At 37.1% G+C, this 20461-nt stretch overlaps 1 protein-coding gene across 1 annotated transcript in view; it reads left to right on the top strand.

Annotated features, from left to right (window-relative positions):
- Nucleotides 1–19344, top strand: part of LOC117293358 (oral-facial-digital syndrome 1 protein homolog) — a 35595-nt gene extending 16251 nt beyond the window's left edge. Inside the window, exons 12-25 of the mRNA XM_033775652.1 lie at nucleotides 521–594; nucleotides 933–1024; nucleotides 2295–2440; nucleotides 4043–4086; nucleotides 6912–7075; nucleotides 7820–7983; nucleotides 11242–11452; nucleotides 11756–11906; nucleotides 13497–13677; nucleotides 14135–14382; nucleotides 15567–16072; nucleotides 17728–17901; nucleotides 18673–18749; nucleotides 19027–19344. Of these exons, the coding sequence (XP_033631543.1) occupies nucleotides 521–594; nucleotides 933–1024; nucleotides 2295–2440; nucleotides 4043–4086; nucleotides 6912–7075; nucleotides 7820–7983; nucleotides 11242–11452; nucleotides 11756–11906; nucleotides 13497–13677; nucleotides 14135–14382; nucleotides 15567–16072; nucleotides 17728–17901; nucleotides 18673–18749; nucleotides 19027–19075 (2281 nt within the window). The 3' untranslated portion in view covers nucleotides 19076–19344. The remainder of the gene's footprint in view (nucleotides 1–520; nucleotides 595–932; nucleotides 1025–2294; nucleotides 2441–4042; nucleotides 4087–6911; nucleotides 7076–7819; nucleotides 7984–11241; nucleotides 11453–11755; nucleotides 11907–13496; nucleotides 13678–14134; nucleotides 14383–15566; nucleotides 16073–17727; nucleotides 17902–18672; nucleotides 18750–19026) is intronic.
- The last annotated feature ends 1117 nt before the right edge of the window (nucleotides 19345–20461 follow it).

Below are 20461 nucleotides of genomic sequence, written 5' to 3'. Positions count from 1 at the left end.
TTTGGGTTTGAGTTTGAGGCACTTGTGTCCTTGAGTATGGTTTAAGGTTTTATTGTTTCCGCAGTAACGTTGTAAAACAGGCAATAATATACATGTTCAAATAATACAGTCAAGCCAGACACATGCCAGAAGGAAATAAATACACTTTTTTATTAAGATACTTAACTATTATTGCTTTTTCAGACGGGACATTAAGCCCTTGGTCACGTGTACTAGCATTGACGTATGTGACATATGTGTTTAGGAATTAACAACTTATCAAAACAGAAGCAAGGTTGAAGATTGATAACATTTCAGACAGCTCTGTACTAACATGACTAATGAAGAAGTCAGTTTCATTTCAATATTAAATCTTTTGTTAAAAAATAGGGTTTCCAAAACAGCAATTTGATAAATATTTCCACTTCAACTGAGTTTTTTACAAACAAAAATAAATTTTGGCTGTGGTGCACCATATGTCAGTTTGTGGCGTGACTGATGAACTATGAAAGTTACAATGTCTTGTTTTAATCTGTTGCAGAAACGATGCAGAGCAACAGGTGAAACTCTCCGAGAGGTTACAAGACATTGAGAGAAGAGAGGCTAGACTAAGAGGTATACATCTTATTATCATTCTTGAACTTTTAGAAAGAGATTGGAAATGGAGTTTGAAATTAGGCTCTTAAATTAATGAAGACATTTTATTTGTATACAGTTGCCAACCTGATGGTTAAACTGGTTTTTTGGCTTATTGTGTAATCATGACAATATAAAAGCTTTGAAACATTCTAAGTCATATGGCGTTGGGAGGGTGGGGGGTGGGGATGTGAGGGAATCTGACAAACTGCTCAAATTTGAACCCCAAATTTCTGCATTTTAGAACAGATGTCTTAGCCAATAAACCAAATAACAAAAACCATAATGGGATCATTGCACTTGTTAATATTTTTCAGAGGGAAAAAGTCACTTAGAGCGTGAGAGTGAGTTACAGAGTAGCCTCAAAGAAGAGTTACAAGAAAGAAAGAGCAGAGTTGCAGAGCTTGAGGTACACTGAATTAATTGTTTACAAAATTACTTTTGTATTTTTTTTCCAGATTGATTTTCAATATTTGTGTAACTTTTAAAAGGCACTAGACACTATTGATAATTACTCAAAATAGTTATTAACATTAAAAACTTACTTGGTAATGAGCAATGGAGAGTTTGATAGTATAAAACATTGTGAAAAACGCTCTCTCCTCTGAAGTTACGTAGTATTTGAGAAAGAGGTAATTTGTCGCTTGAATAATCAAAAGACTTCAGACCTGAAGCATTGTATTAGGTATCTGAAAGCACACAACTTGTGCTACAAAGATGTTTAAATTTCACTATTCTCTTGCAACTTCGACAACCAGTTGATGCCATCTTTTCACAGATTTGTTATTTTATGCATATGTTTACAAAAAGCGTGAATACTTGTCTTTGACAATTACCAAAAAAATATATGGCCTCTCGTACTCTTTTAATTAAAGTAAATAACAAGGCATCCCTTACCCTGACCCTAACCCTAACCTAAATACTAGTAGGAAACAACAACTGGAATCTTGGCTCTTTGCAAAGTATGATGACGTCTATGCTTGGGGTACAAATCCTTTAAATTAATTGCCGTAAATCTATGTGTTCATCACGCGTAATGAATGTCTGCAATGTGTAAAAAATAAAAAGCACGCCAAGCATGGCACGTAATCTAGCGATAGGGCAGTAGACAGAAACATGGCAGTGGTACATGGCGTGTACATTTTAGCGTGTTGTGCACTACGCACCTTGTAAACCATTGCATTGTACGTAAATTGCTACGTAAGTAAATTGGTCTTACATTTCGAACATAAATCCACTTTGTAAACCTTGTAGAAAAGTTAATGAGCCCTTTGAGAGATGCCCTCAGGCGAGATAGAGCGTTATATAAGAAGTGTGTGTTGTTGTTACGAAACATGCATGAGGGACACATAAATCCTGTCCAGAAGCCCTAATCATGGCAACCTTTCTGGATGATATAAGTCATGTCTTATTAATGTGGTTTTTACTCTTTGAGCCATTTTTTCCTAAGTAAGTTTTAGTGTTTTAGTTATTGTTTTATACATTTTAATCTTGGTATACAACTGACCTGCTTTTTTTGGTGTAGTTTCTTTGTAAAATTTTTTTTTTTTATTCACAGTGCATCGAGGGATCTATGATCCAGAATTCGCTGTATAAGTGCTGTTTTATTATTGTTATTATTATTGTATTATTACTTTGATGATGATTAATGGTTAAAGAAGATATTTTTTTTTCTTCAGGTTTTATACCAGCAGGCTAGGTTTGAGTCGGTAGCTGTCAGTAAAAGGAATGAAGTATTAACGGAACGACTGAGGGATATGGTTGACTATCAGTCGATCAAAGAAGACAATGCTGTCCTTAAACATGATCTGGACAGGGATAAAAGGTACAGATCATCAGAATACTTGGTCTCCAACCTCCCCCCCCCCCCCACTACCATCCTCTCTGTCAGCTGGGCATGATATTCTTCCTACTTTAGTCTAAGAGTTGTTAAATTTGCATCGGGGATAAAGAATATTAATTTTGTTTTTTTTTACCCATACACCGATGTGTGTCAGCACTGTATACTCAGTACTTTCCCGAGTCAGTGCTCTAGAATTGCAAGGGTCGTGGGTTGGAATCCCACTCGAGTAACATGCCTGTGATATTTTTTCACAGGACTTGGGGAAAGTACCGAGTATACAGTGCTGACACACATTGGTGTATGGATAAAAAAAACAAAATTAATATACTTTAGCCTAATTGCAGACTTTGTATACCCTTTGAATAATCAGACACAAACTATGATTAAAGGGTCTATGTAACTTTTGTAGGACAAAAAACACAATGTTCACAGATTTTCACTAAACTTACACAGTTTGAAGATAATGATAGTAGAAAGCTTCCCTGAAAATACTACCTGCTGAGGTGCTGTAGTTTTGGGGAAATGAGTTAAACAATGTCATGAAAATAATTTTCGTCTCATGAGACGAAAATTATTTTAATCATTAACAAACGTATTTTCATGACATTGTTTTACTCATTTCTCAAAAACTACAGCACCTCAGTAAGAAATATTTGAAGGGAAGCTTTCCACTATCATTATTTTCAAACCCTGTAAGTTTAATGTAAATCTATGGACATTTTGAAAAAGTACCCAAATCCTTTAATAGCTATCATTATAATGCCTGTACAATATATACAGGTGTAGGCCGGCCTTTGTATCCTACTTTTTTCCTAGAACCAGATATCATGCCTGCCATCAGGGGACCAATTTCATAGAGCTGCTTAAGCACAAAATTCTGCTTAAGCAAAATAATCAATGCTTAGTAAAATCAGAATACCGGCCAGGACTCCACTCAATTGTTATGCTAAGTAAACACTAGCTCAATACCAGTCACAAGCAATGTATATGGCATGAAATTTTGGCCAGTAACATGTGTAAAATAAGCAAGCTATTTTCGTGCTTAACCAAATTTTTTGCTTAAGAAGCTCTATGAAATTGGCCCCATCCCAACCCCATCCCACCAACGCTATTTCACTCCCCGTCTGCACATATGTTTTCACCTAATTTGTTTTTCTCAATAAAATCTTTAAGGCAGATAGACATTCAAACTGTTTCAAATAGATTGTATACACTTTTCAACTCAGAGGTATAATATTGCATTCCTATCACCTTTTCCAACTGATCTGAACAAAATTTACTCTGACACTTTTCCATTTTTTTCACTTCCACCTGGACAGGAATATTTTCATGAGTTTGCTGGAACTATTTTGTTTTTGAGAGTATCGCTGGCACAAAGAAACATTGACTTAACAAAGCCAAGAGAACAAAGCAACTGAATTCGTTTTTCTCTTTTGAGAAAATACCATAATCATGCTCCGTGAATCATAAAACCTTGGCCCGTGAGACAACTCAACAGTTGGGGTCCATGGCTAAAACCAAGGATGGAATCTCGGTTTGGAATTTTGAGAAATCTTAAAGAGATTTTTGCTTTCATTTTTACAGGAGACTCAATGAGCTACTTCATGAGCAGAAGAAAGAACGAACACGTAAGTACATCTGTTTCATCTGTTTCAAAATCTCAAAAACACTACCAGTACCACCTTATAAAATGAAATTTCCATAGGTTACAAAAGTAGTTGTTTTGTATAGATCTACAATTATATAGGATTAGGACTGTTGAGCGATTCAAGGCCCATGTCACACGAGGCAATTTACAGACGAACTGGTCCAGACAATCTCCAAGAAGGAAAGACATTCACATTTGAAGGTTCACATATTTTTCTTGGGGATTGTAAGACATTGTTTGGAAAGTTACTAAATGAGCTACCAAAGTAGTCCTGCAGTATGCACTGCAGTTGGTTGCCTCCAAGATTCCAGTAAAAAATGCCTCATGTGATTGTTAGCATAAAGACTTCCTTGATAACAAGTAATGGGGAGCTGTTGATAGTATAAAACATTGGGAGAAACGGCTCCCTCTGAAGTAACGTAGTTTTTGAGAAAAAATGTTATTTCTCAGTAAATCATACCAAGCATTTAAAAGCAAACAACTTTGAGTGACAAGGGTGTTTTTTATTATTACCTCGCAACTTCGACGACCAGATTGAGTTAAAATTTTCACAGGTTTGTTAATTTGTTTCCCCGTTTAGATGAAAGGTTTCTCAGTTGAGTTTGATGTTTTTCATTTAATGAGACTCCTGTGTCTCATTAGTTATTTAACGTTATTTTATTTCATCTCAAACAAAAAAAGAAGAGATTTCATCTTGTTATCAAACATTGTAATTTGGTTATTGAAGTAGGCTAGCCAAAGAAACACTACATGCACTGCACCAAGAAACCATTGAGTATGTGGGTGGTTAGGCTGACAAGTCTGGGGATGAATCTGCAAATCATTTTGAAGGTTACGCAGTAAGATGCGAGTATGTAACTGCAATATGCTACCTTAGTACCTTAGTAGCATTTGTGCTGGTTAGTTGAAGTGTGTGTTGAGATAAGTTGGCACGATCTTAGGTATGGCTCCTGTTCATTTGGAATTCATTCAGTGAAATACAGGTAGGTTTAGTGGCTAAATTTAGTGGCTTTTATATTATCTGACTTAAACATATTTGATGTGCAGGAGTATTATTTTGTTTTTTACTGATGTTTGATACAAATTAATAATAGTGGCTTCTTATACATGTATAGGGCTCATATTCGTATCTCAGTAACGCTGAAGGCGCTTTATAGCATTCAGTATTTTCCTACAAGGTCTACTTTATTGAAGTATGAGAACAATTCATTCCTTTACATAGCACCAAGTTATGGTTTACAAGGTGCCGTGGCGCAATATGCAGCCAATCATTAACACTGTATATTCACTGCTTGCTGATTGCTGTGGGGAAAAACCACAGGCCTGCAACTCTGGTGGGATTCAAAACCTCCACCCCCCATGTTCATGAGCTTGTCCCAATGTCATGGCTCTGCTTGCATTGGTAGTCTGTGTTTACTTTACGCCATGCTGCAGTCAATAGAAATAGGCACTCTACAGAGCTCCATAAGGGGTCATTCAGAATAGTCCACAGTAAAATTTCGGAACGTTTTATTTTGTTTTCTCTTTCCAAATTTGTTTTGAATTGCTTCAAAATCTATACACTGAAGACCGAAGCAATGCCTCAATTGAATCAGAAGTTGCCCATGTATAATTTGAGAAACTTCAACAGAGTAAATCATTTGAAAGTTAGGGCCGTTCAGAATAGTCAATGTTTTCAAAAGCTGGCAAGTTTTTCAACATTCCTGACTAAACTACAAAGTTGTGTGTCTGAGCCAGGAAAGGCCATTGAAAACTACTGACGCTGGAGATTTTGATCTGAAATATCTGATTCTTTTGAGGCATTACTTTGTTCTTCAGTTTAAAGATTACATTATGAAGCCGTGCGATATTTAAATATCAAAATTTGGGGTAGGTGGGTGGGTCAAATTACCATCAACTATTCTTGATGGCCCCTAATTTTGACTTCGCTATGGAAGTGTCGTGGCCTAGCGGTTAAGAGTTCCAAATTCAAACTCTGGTGTTTCTGATCAGCAGAGTGTGGGTTTGAATCCCCAGCTGTGACACTTGTGTCCTTAAGCAAAACACTTAAAGGCAGTGGACACTATTGGTAATTACTCAAAATAATTATCATCATAAAACCTTGATTACGAGTAATGGTTAGAGGTTGATAAACAGCTCCCTCTGAAGTGACTTAGTTTTCGAGAAAGAAGTAATTTTCCACGAATTTGATTTCAAGACCTCAAGTTTAGAATTTGAGGTCTCAAAATCAAGCATCAGAAAGCACACAACTTTGTGTGACAAGGGTGGTTTTTATTTGTTCATTATTATCTCTCAACTTCGACAACCGATTGAGCTCAAATTTTCACAGGTTTTTTATTTTATGCATATGTTGAGATACACCAACTGTGAAGACCAGTCTTTGACAATTACCAATAGTGTCCACTGTCTTTAACCATTGCTTTATCCTTCGGATGGGACGTAAAGCCGTTGGTCCCATGTGTTGTGGAACACATGTAAAAGAGCCCATTGCACTTATCAAAAAGAGAAGGGGTTCGCCTTGGTGTTCCTGGCTGTGGCTGCTAAAATGCGCCATAGCACCTTGTAAACCCTTGGGTCTCAGAATTCATCACTGCAATAACCCATCTTTTCTGAAAGTTTGTATATACTGAGCGCCTTGAGTACCTTGTTGGTAGATACATGTACGTGCGCTGTATAAGACTTTGATGTTATATTATTTTTATTTTTATTTTATTATTATTATTAAAATTCCATTCATTTTTTTATATTTTCTTTTTAGTATTCTTGAAAATCATTGACCAAGTTTGCTGCCTTGCATCATTTCAGGTTATGAAGAAACAATGAGAGGTGTGTCAGAAAAGATGACACAACCTTCTCCCCAGGTTGTGACGCACCAAGCAGAGCTTCACCGAGTTCAAAATCAACTGGAGCAGGAGAGGAACTTATTCCAGCACAAGGAGGCGCAGTACCGGTCAACGGCAAAGGAAGAGGTACAGTAGAACACCACAATACTGAACAACTGGCGTTAGCGAACACGACCTCTGGCTTCAAAATTATTGTACCCAAAACGAGAGGGGGGGGGGGGGGGGGCATGGTTGGCTTGTGCTTAAAGCGCTCGCCTCTCACCAAAGTGACTCTGGTTGGATACCAGGGCCTTAGGTGAGTTGAGTTATGCGTTGGTTCTCTGATGTGCCACAAGGGTTTTCCACACCATCCGGTTTTCCTCCCTCGGGAAGAATCTAACACCTTTGATATCTGGCTGTGCTACGTGGTCATAATGGCGCCCATGCATGTCTGCTTCTCGAACACACTGTAGCTGCGTTCTTCGCAATTCAGCTCTTAAATGCGAGTAAGGATGATTAGCCTCCCAAATTATTGTTGTTATTATTATTACTATTATATAAGACACTATTTGCCACAGGACATAACTTTCCGACAGACAATTTTATTTTTCAGATAATTTTTGTGTGTTAAAAAAAAAGCATTTGAAAGTGAACAAATGGCCCTGTATGACTGAGATTGAGCAGCGCGGCAGCGCTGACGAAACTGGAATGTATTGGAAATCATAAACTCAGGAAAATTAACCAAAAGAGCACTATCTCAAGATAACCAAGGATAACCCAAGAAAAGCAGTAACTAAGATTTCTGCTTGGGATCTTAGATGACCGAGAAGACTGAGGTCATCTGACGAAAAATAAAATAAAATAACGTTTGAAAAACTCTTTGGGTTACAGGTGGAACGAAGCGCTGGACTGACTAGAAGATTAGAAGAGCAAGGAAACCAGATGAAGGAGATGAACAATCAGATTGCTGATCTTAGGAATATCTTGAGACAAACTCAGATGGCTTTGAGTAATGAGATATACCGCAAACCAGCTCCAAGGACAAGTCCTCAAAGGTAATTACTGTGCCAGTGTTTTTTAAACTATTTTTCTGCAATGTTAAAGAACAGGGCTCAATTTCATGGCTCTGCTTACCGCCAAATTTTGCGCTTACGATCACCATTCTTCGCTTACGTGCAAGCGCAGCGCTGAATTTCTGCGCTTGCTGTGTAAGTGTAAAATGCCTAGTAACGTGGAGTACGCACGCGCACAAGCCAAAATCGCTGCCATCTTGTGAAATACGCTTGACGTAAGCATAGCTCCGCATACCTTGCAGTAAGAAAATACTGATGATGTTTTTGACTTATAATGATAGTTTTATATGATAATTATACTCTACCGCGTGTCATATAAAAGTACCTAGTCCAGATACTTAAAGGTGGGGTACTAATTTGGTAAATAGGGATGCCATTGTGAGTGGCATGGTTGGCTTGCCTCTCACCAAGGTGACCCCAGTTCGATTCCTGCCAGGGCCATATGTGAGTTGAGTTGTGCTTTGGTTCTCTGCTGTGCCACGAGGGTTTTCCAGACCATCCGGTTTTTCCTCCCTTGGGAAAAATCAAACACTTTCGATCTTGTCTGTTCTCCGTGGTCATAATGGGTTAATGTGGCTGGCAGCCAAAGGTTCCCTTGCATGCCTGCTTCTCGAACTTGTTGTAGCCGCGTCCTTTGCAATTGAGCTCTTAACTGCCAGTAAGAATGATTAGCCCCTCAAATTATTAATTTTATTAATATTGGTACTCTCTGTCACCTCGCTATGGGTGGATGTTATGTTCATGATGAAAATACAGTGACTGTTGTTACTTTTGTCACAGGTTTTTACCTCTTTCAAATAATCAAGAGCCTACGACGTGGTTCGATTAAGAATATCGGAATGTTTGCTAAGAAAGAAAACACAACAGACAGCAATTTAGTTAGATTCTCTTCTCTCTCAATTATAGTTATTATTATTATGAAAATTATCTCAATATCAAGGATTCAACAAATACAACACAATCCATTCAGTTATAAAAACAATCAATAAGGCAATGGTTCAAAATCATATTAACTCCTTCAGTATTATCAACGGTTCACAACTGTGCGAAATGGTATTTGAACGGCAATTCACCAAGGTGAAACAACAAGTAAAAATACTCAACCATATATGAGTCTGAGGAAATATTAACAATCGCAGGTTTGTAAAATGAAACAGCAATAATAAATACTGAAGCAGTTAATGGCAACGAAAATACACAATGATATATAATAGGTCTTAGCTGGTTCCGCGCTTCCACTGGACTTGGCAGAGACTCTGTCTTGGGAGGTCGACATCAGATTGGCTCCGAAGTCCAAGAAGTGACTCTGACGAATTCCAGGAAGACGACGAAGGGGGTTGAGAGCGGGACTGGCGAAAAGTTGAACCGGGTCAACTTCCCAAGCGAGGCCTGTGGGCTAGTCTGTATCAACAGAGCACGTGGTAAAGATGCAAGAAGGGAATTTAGGAACGTACTTAGGGAAGTAACAAATGTTCCAAACAAAATCTACGCAAAGTGTAACTATCTAAACACTTTCAAGAAGTCTTCCTTGCATTAGGCCGATTTTCGCTCTGTTAAAAGTCTTAACTCATCATAAACTAATTCAACTATGACTTACACAAATATAAAGAACATACAACAAAATATAAAACGAACACTCTTCCAGTGCGTACTGATAACCTTCATGAAACTTAAACATAAGGGAACGATAAGAAACTTCTGTGCGTGTATGTGTAAAACACGATAGTGGTCAATCCAGATCAAAGGTCACAACTGTTTACGTGCGTAACAGCAAACAGTCGTCTAGCCTACTTAAATGGAAAGGAATGTGCTCGGACATCTTCAAGTGTGAAAAGGGGTTATCTAAGGACAATGCTTGTCCAGCACAACTAAAGTTACGTATTGCCATGGTATTGCTTAGCAAAAATGTAGGAACATACCAATAACAAAGTATATAATAAATACTAATCAGAAATAGTTCAATCACATAATGATCAAAATGTGGAAGGCGCTATGAGTGAAATCACGGTATATAAAATAACAGGTGTTTCGATAAACCAAATAGGTTCTATCAAACAGTAAAACGTATCGAACGGAAAAAGAATAGCACTGAGTATAAAATCTAACTGCTAACTAGCAATAAATGCAATATACAACTAAATCATATCGGCAATAGAAAGTAAGAGGAATATACGATTAAATAGACGGAACTCCTAAAGCTTTTCCGTACACATGATAAACAACAAAAAAGATTACACAATAAAACACTCAAGGAATTTATACATTTTAGTAGCATTGTTCGAACAATCAACATAATGGTTTAAACTCATATTGAACTGTACCATCCATCTTGAGTCTTACTCCAACTACCTTGTCGAACAAATCTTTCAAACGGCAAATGCACAAGTGATAAATCTTATACAATATGAAAGAAATAATCAAAGCTTACCTGTATCAACAGAGCACGTGGTAAAGATGCAAGAAGGGAATTTAGGAACGTACTTAGGGAAGTAACAAATGTTCCAAACAAAATCTACGCAAAGTGTAACTATCTAAACACTTTCAAGAAGTCTTCCTTGCATTAGGCCGATTTTCGCTCTGAGGATCCAGAGGAAAACGAGCCAGGATATACCAAGCTGGTCACGCACTCGGACAGGAAAGTTAAACTATGATTGGCCAGAAATGTTAAAACAATAACATTCTGGTTGGGCTTGACCAATGAGAAAAGAATTAGTGGCCTAAGTTCTTAAGAAAACGTGTGGGCAGCTAAAGACAATCAAATCCGGGCACAATTCAAGGAAACTACTGACCTTGCAACAGTCATTGCAACATAGCCTTACGTCATGTCCCTGGGGGCAACCAACTGCTATGTCTTATGGTCAAGGAATTCCTGGACAGTGACTCTGGCCACTCCTCTCAAGGATGTGGTACTATAAACAAATGTTTCTCAGAATTATAAAACTAAGAGAAACTAACACCCACACAGGAGGTGAAAGTTGAAACAATGACTCTATAATAAACTTAAGAATCCTCGTTGGACAACTTAAACTAAATAAAATAATCTTCGTCGGACTATTAACTAAAGTAAGAATTCTTCGTCGGACTAATAAAATTATGTTATAATATGCAATTTATAACAGAGTCCGACATTTTCACAGGTGACTTTTATCGTATCTTTCCTTATAATTGCCTATGCATTCCTGTGACCAATCTATGTCAAGCTTGTCATCTCCGACTCTTATTTCCATTTTCTCTTTCCAGACCTTATGATGCTCTTAAACCAGACGATGCATACAATGACAGTATGCTCCACCAAGCAGCTTTAGAACAACAGATACTATTGGCTGATGAGAGAGGCAGTCAACCAATCATGGACGCAGATGATGATCAGTCTAAGGTGTCCCCGAATGCCTCATTAGCGTTTCTGGAGGAAACAAAGGCGAGATTTCAACAGCTTGAGAGAGAGGCAGAGGTATGGTTAAGCCAAAAAAAGGGCACTGGCCTGGTGACCAGTCTTTTTTCTTCGTCGTTTTTCTTCCACTCTGTGCTTTTTAACATGTGTTCTGCACCTTTGATCATTTTGTATGTAAGTGGCGCAATATAAATTTTAAATATTATTATTATTATTTATAAACAACTCGAAACTCTTGTTTTTGGTTAGGGTCGCAAAAACACTCTGCAGGAGTGTTTATCCCTCATAGAAGGTCCTCAATTTCAAATTCTGTTGTTTGTGCAAAATTGTAATTTTGTTCCTTTTTTTTCCCCTTCTTGTTAGTCTCTTGAGCATAACTATCAGAATTTCCAGCTCCGTACAAGCGACATGTCAGCCTTACCAGTAAGCCCTGTCAAAACATCCAGCCAATATAGAGCAGGCAGGAAACCCTCTGCAAGGGAGTCTGCAAGTATTTCTATGCTCAGTAAACAAGGTAGGCGCTTTGGCTTCTTAGTGTCGCCTGTTTCTAATGTATTATGGTAATTAAAGGCAGTGGACACTATTGGTAATTTACTCAAAATAATTATTAGCATAAAACCTTACTTGGTAACGAGCAATGGGGAGCTGTTGATAGTATAATACACTGTGAGAAACGGCTCCCTCTGAAGTAACGTAGTTTTTTAGAAAGAAGTAATTTTCGATGAATTTGATTCCGGACCTTACATTGTAGATTTAGAATTAATTTTGAGGTCTCGAAATCAAGCATCTGAAAGCACACAATTGCGTGTGACAAGGGTGTTTTTCTTTCATTATAATCTCGCAACTTTGCGACCGACTGAGCTCAAATTTTCACAGGTTTGTTATTTTATGTATATGTTGAGATACACCCAGAGAGAAGACTAGTCTTTGACAATTACCAATAGTGTCTAGTGTCTTTAATTATGGTAATGAAAATGTGGCTCTTAGGGAAACCTAGGGGAGTATACCACTGTGCCTTATAGTTCTTCTGGTAGACCATCTGCCTGGATTGGCAGATGTCTTCAAATTCCAATGAGGACTATTTGAGTTTGTGTCTCATCTCTTGTAATGAAAATTTGGATTAGTTGGTGACATGTCTCTTTTTTTGTTTCTCTGCGTTAGTGCCCACAGAGATATTTGGTTTTTGTTGTTGTTGCAAAACATTTTGACTTCTGCGTGTTAATATATTTTGTTTTTTTCTTTCAAAATATAGTATAGGTTTGGGTTTTGGGTTTTTTGTTTTCATCAAAAACTAAAATTTACTTCAAACTTGGTGGGAGGATATACCTTTGGTAATTACTCAACAAATTAATGAGCGTAAAATCTAACTTGGTTAGCTGTTGATAATACACAGCTCGTTGAGAAATTCCCTTCAAAGGATCATGGTTTTAGAGAGAGATTAAAGAACAATTCAAAGTAATCAACATTTCATTCACCAACAGTATTCCTCAGATTGTGTATTTCAATTATGGATTATTCTTCCTGCATGTACGTAACCGCTCCTGATTTTTGGTGATATTTCAAAAATTCTACCACTTTTGAATTTAAATTTTCACTGCGTGGATTTTTTGTACATCTTTATTTTTGTATGATTTAAACAACATAGACTCCCTGCGTGAGGTTGTGAATGGAATCTCGGTTGTGAACACACACCGGTATTAATTTCAATGAGGGTTGGGATGGTTCTGAAAAGAACCGCTGGTTTCAACTCCACGTTTCGATCAGTATACTCTGATCGTCTTCTGGAGATATAAACAATTTCTCCAATTTCATGAGAATTTATTTTCTTTTTCTCCAGAAGACGATCAGACCATACTGATCGAAACGTCAAGTTGAAACCGACGGTTCTTTTCAGAACCACCCCAACTCATTTAGAGATAGTCCTTCCATGGTGTTATCACAAACCTTTCCATATCGTTTTTCCACCATGCAAAGTTTCAAATAATACTCTAATACCAGTGAGGATAACAGGAGAAAAATTAATTGTGTGTATAAATAAAAATGAAACTTCATGATGGAAATATTGTCTCACTTGATTCTAAATATCTCATGTTGTGATAAACAGTGAGTACTGACAAAGGATCAATCAAAAACCAAGATGTGCAGCCGTCACCTATTATCGATGGAACTAAGAGCCAGAGGAAATTTCGTCCCGTGGATGAGCTGGCTGAATTCCAGAGGTTATCGATACAGACTAATTCAACAGATGGTCATGGCGGACATGAAGAAACTGACCCCTTGAAGATGTAGGTTATATCTGTAAGATTCATAAATAATAATAAAAGTTGCTTCGTATATAGCGCACATACAGTATTTTCCTGCAAGGTATGTTGGACTGCGTTTGAATTATGAGGCCTACTCATTTTACATTTATGTTATGCTTAGCTACTTTTTGTGATTAAAGGGACACGATGCCTTGGATCTGGCAGGTTGGTCTATGAAAAGCATTTTTAACCGTATTATAAAGTGCATATATGGTTAGAAAGATGTTTTCAAAGTACTATAAAGATCCACACAAAATATGCCTCGAAATTGTGTGGTTTTCCTTTTTACTTTGCAAACTAACACGGTCTGCCATTTTTGGCGTGTCTTGTTAGTTTACACTGACCAACCTGCCCAATCCAAAGCAACGTGTCCCTGTAAGCAATTCTGTAAAATAAGGCCCTTGTAATTAGAATCTAAACATATTTTATTTTTCAACAGGGGTCTGAAGACGACTTATTCTTCGGCGGGTTCAAGTTCAAGGAGAAGTTCCCCTCATCAAACCATGGACCTCTCAAATCATTTTGAATCGCCAACGATGGTCTCAAATCGCCGACCTCAGCGCGGTGAGACCCTCACCTCCATCCTACCACCAGCGACTAACTATGTCTTTACAACTAAAGAAAGATTAGCCGATAGCGAGAGTATAACTCAGTTGATTGATAAGCCTGCGGATGCTGTCCAAGAAGGTATGAATAATGATAAGAAGAAGTAGACAAAGAAGAGGAAGGAGTATAGACAAAACCGGCTCTTCTTAAGGCCGGTTTATAGTCGGTCGCACGATGGTCGCGCGATGGAAATCTTGACCCTCGATATAAAAAAATTGCATTTTAAAATCATCGCTTAAGCCTAAAACCTGTGTCTTTTTATGATTATGCATCAAGATTTCCATCACCCGACCATCCTGCCACCGACTATAACTATTCATTGCACAACACGACGGACCTACAGTTTTTGGTCCCTGAGGAATTTATGGTGAGAAGTTTAGAAGTAAATCTTTGATTTGTGAATAAAGATCAAATTGTCAATCAATAAACCACAAAACTGTTACAGGCTGAATGGCTTCTTACTGGCACCCCAAACATAGATATTAACAACAATTGTTAGGGAGATATAATCCAACATAATGGCTAGGCATTTCAGTTGGTAGAGCATCGTACATTTTATCCATAGGTCACAGGTTCTATTCCCGCTCTTGACAATTTTGTCAGGGTGTTGTTGTTTTTTTTTCAATCCAAAAAACATTATGTAGATGTTACTGACACATTGTGTGAGTTTGGTTTCACTCCTGAGCTAGGAGCTTTGTCAGACTGGCAACTATGTCCAATGCTCAACTGCCTTTTAAACCTTTGCTTGGTTGTCTTGACGTTGTCGTAGCCGTGGTTTAGACTAGTTGGTCATGGGCATTTTTGGAGCTTGTATGCCCCATGTTTTTCGTCGAGAGTGTGGTTCCCCCTGATCCAAATGTTGCTTCAAATCTGGAGCGGTTATGTCTACAAAGGACGTATAAACCGTTATTGGACTACACAATCTGAGCTCAGATTGAAATGTTTTTGAATCCCCCTCTTGTAAACGATATCCCTTTGAAGGGCATTGTTTTTTAAGCAATTTATAATAATAATAATAATAATCTAAGCATTTATATAGCGTTCTTACACACAAAAGGTACCACACTGCTTTACAACAATAACTACAAGCAATCAAGAATGAACAATACAAAGCATTGAGAAATAAATATATAATCAACAGCCACAGTGCTTCTTATTAAGTAAGTTTTATGGTCATTCAATTTTGGATTAACTACCTAAGGTGTACCTTCTATTCAAGCAGTACTGTATTCAACTGTTCAACTAAATAATATTTTTTGCACAAGGAGCTGAGCAAGACTTAAGTGAGGAGGAATATATGATGAGGATGGAAGAGAATGCTAGGCTGCAGAATGAAGAGAAGGCCAGGCAACAGATGGAAGAAGATTTTAGACAACAGCAGGACGAGAAGGAAAGGATACAGAATGAAGATAAGGCTAGGCAACAGAAGGAAGGGAGGGATAGACTGCAGAAGGAAGAAACAGAAAGGCTACAGAAGGAAGAGGCAGAGAGGCAACAGACGGAAGGGAAGGCTAGGCAACAGAGAGAAGAAGATGTAAGGCTACAGAATGAAGAGAAGGCTAGGCTACAGAAGGCAGAAGACCAAAGGCTGCAGAATGAAGAAAAGGTTAGGCTACAGAAGGCAGAGGAGCAAAGGCTACAGAATGAGGAAGAGGATAGGTTACAGAGGGAGTGGGAAGAAAAACGGAGGAAACAAAATGAAGAACGACAGAAAAAGGAAGACGAAGCTAGGGAAAGAGAAAATGCAATGTTGATGCAATTACAGAAACAGGTAAGGACATCTTAGTCTTCGGGGTATCTCTTAAAACCTGGGCTCAATTTCATAGAGCCGCTTAAAGCCATTGGACACTTTCGGTAAACAGTATTGTCCAAAGGCCCACACTTAGTGTATCACAACTTATATACAAAATAACAAACCTGTGAAAATTTAGGCTCAATCGGTCATCGGAGTCGGGAGAAAATAACAGGAAAACCCACCCTTGTTTCTGCACGTTTTGCCACATGTGTTTAAAATAAATCTGTAGTTCTCGCTATCGAGAATTGATAATTGTTTTAATGTTTTCTCAAAAAGCAAAGCATTTCATGGAGTAATATTTCAAGAGAAGTCTTTCACTATTACCTTCTGTAAACCCTGTAAGTTATTTGTAAATCTGTGAACTTTTTATTTTTTTATGTTCCGAAAGTGTATAATGGCTTTAAGCAGAAATAAGCAGGATACAAGTCCCAGTTTTACATGTGACATGGTAGTTTGGCTGGTAACCTTATTTTGGTAAGCATAGTTTTGTTTTGCTAAGCTACTTGTTGTGCTTAAGCATCTCTATGAATAGGAGCCTTGTTTGTCAGTCCTTGCTTAAGTGTTTTCTGAACTTTATTTTATGATGATGTTTTTTGGGGGGACCACATTTGAGTTTACTTTATGAATGGTTCCATGATGAACTGAAAGTGTTCACACTTCACAGTTTTATTGTTTTTTAATTAAACTCGAACAGGTTTATGCTCACATATTTATTATGATATTTGGTTCCTTCCAATCCGTATAACACGAACCCATGATCTTCCTTGTTTACTAGAAACAAACTTTTAAGTTTCTATCAAAGCCATACATCAATTCATTCAGACTTCATCTTTACCGGCAACTTGGGTGTTGGCTTAGAGCCAAACTTTTCAACGCAGCCAAAGTGGTACACCAACCAATCATACAAGGAGGATTTTGATAAAAGCTCCCGCGTGCCACACTCGGTATATGCGCTTAACGCATAGTTATTCATTCAAAAATGAAATGTTTGTGTGATATTTCTGCAATATTTTGATGATTAATATTTTGATGTTTTTTATGATAGTCAAGAAAATAGTTTTAGACCTTTTCTGCCAAATTGTCTGCATTGTTTTGTATGTTTTATATGATGCTTTAATGCTGTATATTTTCCATATAGAGTAAGATAGCAAAGAATATTTTGTATAACGTTTTGTGTTATTTTGTGATATAGGCCTATCATGATATCTGTGATATTTTATGTTGCACTATTTGGTTAAATTCATATTTTAAGTAACATATTGTTTTAAAATAGCAAGGAAGATGATCTAAAATGGTTTGTTTGATATTTTATGTGATGTTAAGTTCTATTTTTAGATAATAAATAAATATTGACCTTGGCCCACTTTCATAGAGCTGCTTAAGCACATAACAAAATTATGCTTCTCAGAGTAAGGTTACCAGCCAAAATATCATGTCACACGTACAATCTGTGACTGGTATCCTGCTTATTTTCGCTTAGCAGAAATTTTCGAAGCAATTTGTTTCTGCTTAAGCTGCTCTATAAATTTGGGCCCTGAGCTATCTAGTTGGTTGACTATATGTTGTGGTACTTTAATAAATATGTCCTTTTTTTTCTTTCTTTTTTGCTATTTTGTGCTTTAAAAAAACAGCAAGACCAGCAAGAACTGCCCAAGGTCAAAGAAGAAGAGAAAAAAGCTCCTGAGAAAGAAGAACCTCCAGTTGAAGAAAGCAAAGATGAGAGCGTAACTATCGATCCAGTGATGCAGAAATATATGAAGATGATTCAAGAAAAGAAACAAAAACAGGACACACCACAGAAACCGGTAAGTAACTTGTTTGTTCCGTTTGTTCCCTTCCTAAAATTGTGATCTTCAAGGTAGGGTCATTGATTGGTTTAGTCAGTGAATTGCTGATTTGTAGACAGATACTCTGTGAGAGTTGAGGAAACAGCATCCATAACTGATGTGGGTTTGAACAAAGAAAGATTGTTGAGGGATTCGAACAAATGACCTCCGGAAAGCCGACACTTTACCAACTGAGCTATGTCGTCCTATGTTGGTGGTCTCCCTAATTTGTCAATATCTTTGTTCTGGGGTATCAAAAATTAAACACAATTCATAGTTGTTACTAAGTCTAGTTGATAAATGATGACGTCTCATTAAACCTTTCGTATGAACCTGTTGGTTGAAGTTGGCATTTGTTTGGTCCCCAGCATTGTCCACTGTACTTTTTGCTTGTATTTGTAAATTATATTTGAGAAGTGGAGTAGAAGATTTAACAAATAAAAAAGTAGCTGATTGGTGATTGCAAACTGCTTACCAGCCCAAAGGACCTAATGGTGTCAATGCAAAATATAGCTAGTGGCCTGAGGTTTCGACCTTAGCAGAGTCTTTCTCCAAGGCTAAATGACAACACAACAAACACAAACAGGTATACATGTTCTCTGCTTGGGTTAAAACGTCAGGTCACTTACTATATTTTGAAATAACAAATCTACTGCTGTACTATATTAATCACTTCTTGGTATGACAACTGGAAAAATGTGAACAACTTTGGACGGCTCCTAAAAGATATGCTGATTTTTTTTATTTTAGGTATCCTACCACAGCCCGAAGTCAGAAAGTGGATCTAACTTTGCTTTTGAAATAGAAGCTGAAGTTGAACCCAACAGGTGAGCAAAATTATATATAAATATATATTTATTTATTTTTTCATTATTATTATTTTGTTATATTTTTTTTTATTATTATTATTTTATTTTTTTATTTGCATTTGACCATGCATCACCTCTTACGTTTTAGAAATAATTTATCTTCAGAAAACTTGAAGATTATTAGAGAACATTGGTGATTTTGACCTTGACATTTATTTATTTATTTATTTATTTATATATTTGTTTATTTTATTGTTTTCATTTATCTATTTTTTTTTGTTCTGTCTATTTCCAGTTTGGGACAAGTTTCTGACAATACTGAGGATCCATTTGATGACTGGTAGACTTGGTAAAGTCTAATCTGTTGACTTTGTTTTTATAAAACAAGTGCGCAACTATTACATATTGTATATGTAGACATAATTCCACCTGGAAAATTGGTGCTTCTACCCTCTTTAGTTGCCAATTTTGACTGTTGCTATTGCCAGCGTGTTGAATATCTTTTGTGTGTGATATACAAATTTGATGTGTTTTTCCCGTGAATATTTAATATAACTATTTATTCATTTATTATAGGTTTTTTCGGTCAATTTCGGAAAATGCGCAGCCAATTTAACCACCATCCTGTTCTATTTTGCACGAAATCGAATGCTACTGAAAAGGGTCATTCAATTTCGTTTTAAGACTAGTCAAATGTACTTTTACGTCATTCGATTTAACAAAATAATCATTCAATGAAACAATTCATTGAAGCTGCATACTAATTCGCATGAGTTTTTTTGAGGCGTGCGTTTAGTCGTTCAATTTCATTTTGGGGCAAAATAGCTTTAATTCGAACGCATGAAAATTAAATTGGAAATTTACCGAGAAAAACCTATATAATTTTTACCCACTCTGTCATTTTGTCAAACATTTTAACTTTTACAACAAAAATTATATGTAGGTCTGTCCTTTCCATTTGTAACTATTTATTTGTAAATTTGTTGATGTTATCAGTATTTAGTGTTGTTGCATGGTATAGTCATCATCATTATTAAAAGCACTGGACACATTTGGTGTTTCCAGAATATGCATAAAACAACAAATCTGTGACATCTGTGGACATTTTTACTCACTTGGTCATCGTGTTGTATAATAATGAAAGAAATCCATAATTTTTGCAAACATTTGTTTGCTTTTAGATACCTGAGAGAGGCTTCAGGACTGAAGCAGATTCACAAATATTTTTGTGAGACATTACCTCTTTCTCAAAAACTACGCTTTTTCAGAGGTACCAGGTACATTTTTATGCTTATGACTACTTTGAGTAGTTACGAAACATGTCCATTGCCGTCGAGGCTGTGTTTACTCAGGATGTAGACCTCATAAAACCTCATTCATCTCTCTATTCCTTGATGTTCCTTGCTGCTGTTCCTTCATAAGATCTAATGTCATCACTCCGTCTTCTTCTTTGTTTGCCTCTTCTCTTGTTACCCGTCCTTGGTTGCCACTCCATTAGTCTTAATTTTCATCTGTGTGTGTTCTTGGGAAGTAAGTCCAGCCCACTTCAATTTAGCCTGTTTTGCCGTCCTTATGCCGTCAGTAACTCCAGTTTCTGTTGAATTTCTGTAGCTGTCCTTTGACCAGCAGCTAATGAAACCTCTAAATTGGGGTTGTTTGTATAGGCAGTGGACACCTTTGGTAACTGTCAACCAGTCTTCTCACTTGGTGTATCCCAACGTATGCATAAA

The sequence above is a fragment of the Asterias rubens genome, chromosome 8 (assembly GCF_902459465.1).
Source record: "Asterias rubens chromosome 8, eAstRub1.3, whole genome shotgun sequence".
Classification (NCBI taxonomy): Eukaryota; Metazoa; Echinodermata; class Asteroidea; order Forcipulatida; family Asteriidae; genus Asterias; species Asterias rubens.
Note: the sequence above shows the minus strand (reverse complement) of the source record. Positions and strands in the feature narration are given on the sequence as shown.